The sequence below is a fragment of the Triticum aestivum genome, chromosome 5B, assembly GCF_018294505.1.
Source record: "Triticum aestivum cultivar Chinese Spring chromosome 5B, IWGSC CS RefSeq v2.1, whole genome shotgun sequence".
Lineage (NCBI taxonomy): Eukaryota > Viridiplantae > Streptophyta > Magnoliopsida > Poales > Poaceae > Triticum > Triticum aestivum.
Window position 1 is genome coordinate 613,193,778 of NC_057807.1, and position 2,637 is coordinate 613,196,414.

Consider the following 2,637-nt stretch of genomic DNA (forward strand, 5'->3'; position numbering starts at 1 on the left):
TTTTCTGGATTTATGTATTTGCCCAGTTTGGGTGCAATATGAAATGAAATTGGCAAATACATCAATTTCTAGTTCAACAACACCTTGCATATACGACAGAGCACACACACACACACACACACACACACACACACACACACACACTACCACATGTGATGTTATGCAGGTCATAGACATATATTTCACTATTTATAGACAAAAACTTTGAATTCTTCAGGTGGTAAAACTCGATGATTTCTGAGATGTTCCAAGAACCGGTTCTTTTCACGCCTCTTGGAAAGGAGCACCGGTACTGAGAAAAAAAGAAGAATCCTAAACGATGTGGAGGGACCTAGTGAAATTACGAAGCGCTTTGAGTACCACAAAACAACAAATTGCAAGGGAATTAGATACAAAGGTAAATTCTAGTGAGTTACATTTGTAATAATTTAATTAGATGGTGTATTACTTTGATGTTGCCGAGCTACACCTTAATCTTGGCGGATTCCATCCCATATATAATATATGATATTAGGAAATATATGTCACTCATACGGATAGTCTAAACTAGTTAATTAGTTGCACTACTTTCCCGTGAGTTTCATTCACTCGGACGTTCACAAATGACTATTAATGGATGCTCATTACCAAAATTCCATTCACTGGAACAAAGAAGGCGGCCGCTTAAAAATATTTCTTGCACACCCAGATATTACAAGCCCGAAGGTTGCAGAACACCAACCATCCATTGGTTACAAAATCGGAGAAAGAGACTGAATTAGTGCAAAAGTGAGTCAAGTTTATTGTAAAAAAACTTCCAATCTTTGTGAGTTTTTATTATTACTATTTTTTCTATATGAGGTGTGTATACAGCATGGAACTAAAGGGTATTTTCCACTGGGCATGCTCTATCAGATTTGATGATTTACAGGTTACATACTTATATTTATACCCAATAAATTAGAATTCAATATTCATTTGAATTCTTTCGACGGTAAAACACCGAGATTTCTGAGTTTTTACAAAAACCGATTCTTCTGGTGCTTCCCAAAAAAACACCTGGTATCGAAAAGGGCGTGGAAGGTAGCTGCTGGAATTACAAAGCGCTTTGAGTAACACCAAATAGAAAATTACAAGAAAAATTATATACAAGGTTAATCACAAATGAGTTACATTTGTAACAATTCAATATGTCTTTATATTATTTTGATATTACCAAGCTAGACCTTAATCTTGGCGGCTTCCATCCCATAGATATAATACAAGTAGGAAACATACATCACTCTTGATACAGATAGTCTCAACTAGTTATTTACACTACTTCACTGTGAATGTCATTCACTCGGATGTTCACGCATGTCTCCACCTTGACTATTAATAGAAGCCCCATGCCAAAAGTTCGTTCACTAAAATAAAGAAGAGACGGTTGTTTAAAAATATATGTTGCACGCCCAAATGCTACAAGCCCGAAGGTTGCGGAACATCAACCATCTCTGGGTTACAAAACCGAAGAAACGAGACTGAATTAGCATACCCAGTTGCATGAGCAGTTGTTGTTCGTTGGGGCTTGTGCCCTATATAAAGAACATGGATCGACCAATATATCCTCACAAACACACAAGCACAAATTGCAGATTTGCAAGCAACGTGAGTACCTCACATACATGGCTAACCTGAAGAAGCTACTAGCTATGTTTGCTCTCTTGATGTTCTTGTCACACCTCCGTGTCCATGGCGTCTCCGTGTCCGTGGGTAGTAGCGCGAATGTTACTACAGAGAGCAGCCACAGTCGCGGCAGGTGCCACATCAGTGGCTTCCTGCATGGTAAATCCGGCGACTGCAAAAGGGATCACGGCTCGGTCTGCTGTAAAGACGGTCACCGCTACCCGCGATTCAGGTGCTCGCCCCCGGTGTCGGCCGACACGCCAGCGATCCTAACTCTGAACAGCTTCGCACGAGGTGGAGACGGCGGCGGCAAATCGTTCTGCGACAACCGCTTCCACAAGGACACCGAGCTGGTGGTGGCGCTGTCCACGGGGTGGCTGCGCCTGGACGGCAAGCGCAGGTGCAACAAGATGATCCGCATAAACGGGAACGGGCGTGCTGTCCTGGCCAAGGTCGTCGACGAGTGCGACTCGGTGTACGGCTGCGACGCCGAGCACAACTTCGAGCCACCGTGCCCATACAACGACGTAGACGCGTCACCAGCCGTGTGGAAGGCGCTGGGGCTCAAGGAGGCGATTGGAGTGTTCAAGATCACATGGTCTGATGTGTGAGCTATGCCATGAAGACCTTGCATTAAGCAATGTACACACAGACATGCAGAAGCGTAGATGTGTGCGTTGTTCTCTCGGTGGTGTTGTTGCTGCTAATTAAAATAAGCCACCACTCGCTTGTATTTGATATTTTCTCAACTTTCTGTATTTGTCCTGTTTCGGTGCTATATTTACCATTCACATGTATAGAATATTTTCCTCTATTTATGTATTTACCTTGTTTTGGTGTTATATGTATTATTTACGTCTATTTAATATTTTTCCAGATTTATGTATTTGCCCAGTTTGGGTGCAATATGAAATGAAATTGGCAAATACATCAATTTGTAGTTCAACAACACCTTGCATATATGACTGAGCACACACACACACACACACACAC

The 2,637-nt window shown here is 42.1% G+C and overlaps 1 protein-coding gene across 1 annotated transcript; it reads left to right on the plus strand.

The window, feature by feature from the left end:
* Positions 1-1,609: 1,609 nt before the first annotated feature.
* LOC123117150 (putative ripening-related protein 4) lies at positions 1,610-2,276 on the plus strand. Its single transcript, XM_044537973.1, has one exon. The coding sequence runs from the start codon at positions 1,644-1,646 to the stop codon at positions 2,253-2,255; it is 612 nt and encodes a 203-aa protein (XP_044393908.1). The 5' UTR covers positions 1,610-1,643; the 3' UTR covers positions 2,256-2,276.
* Positions 2,277-2,637: the final 361 nt, after the last annotated feature.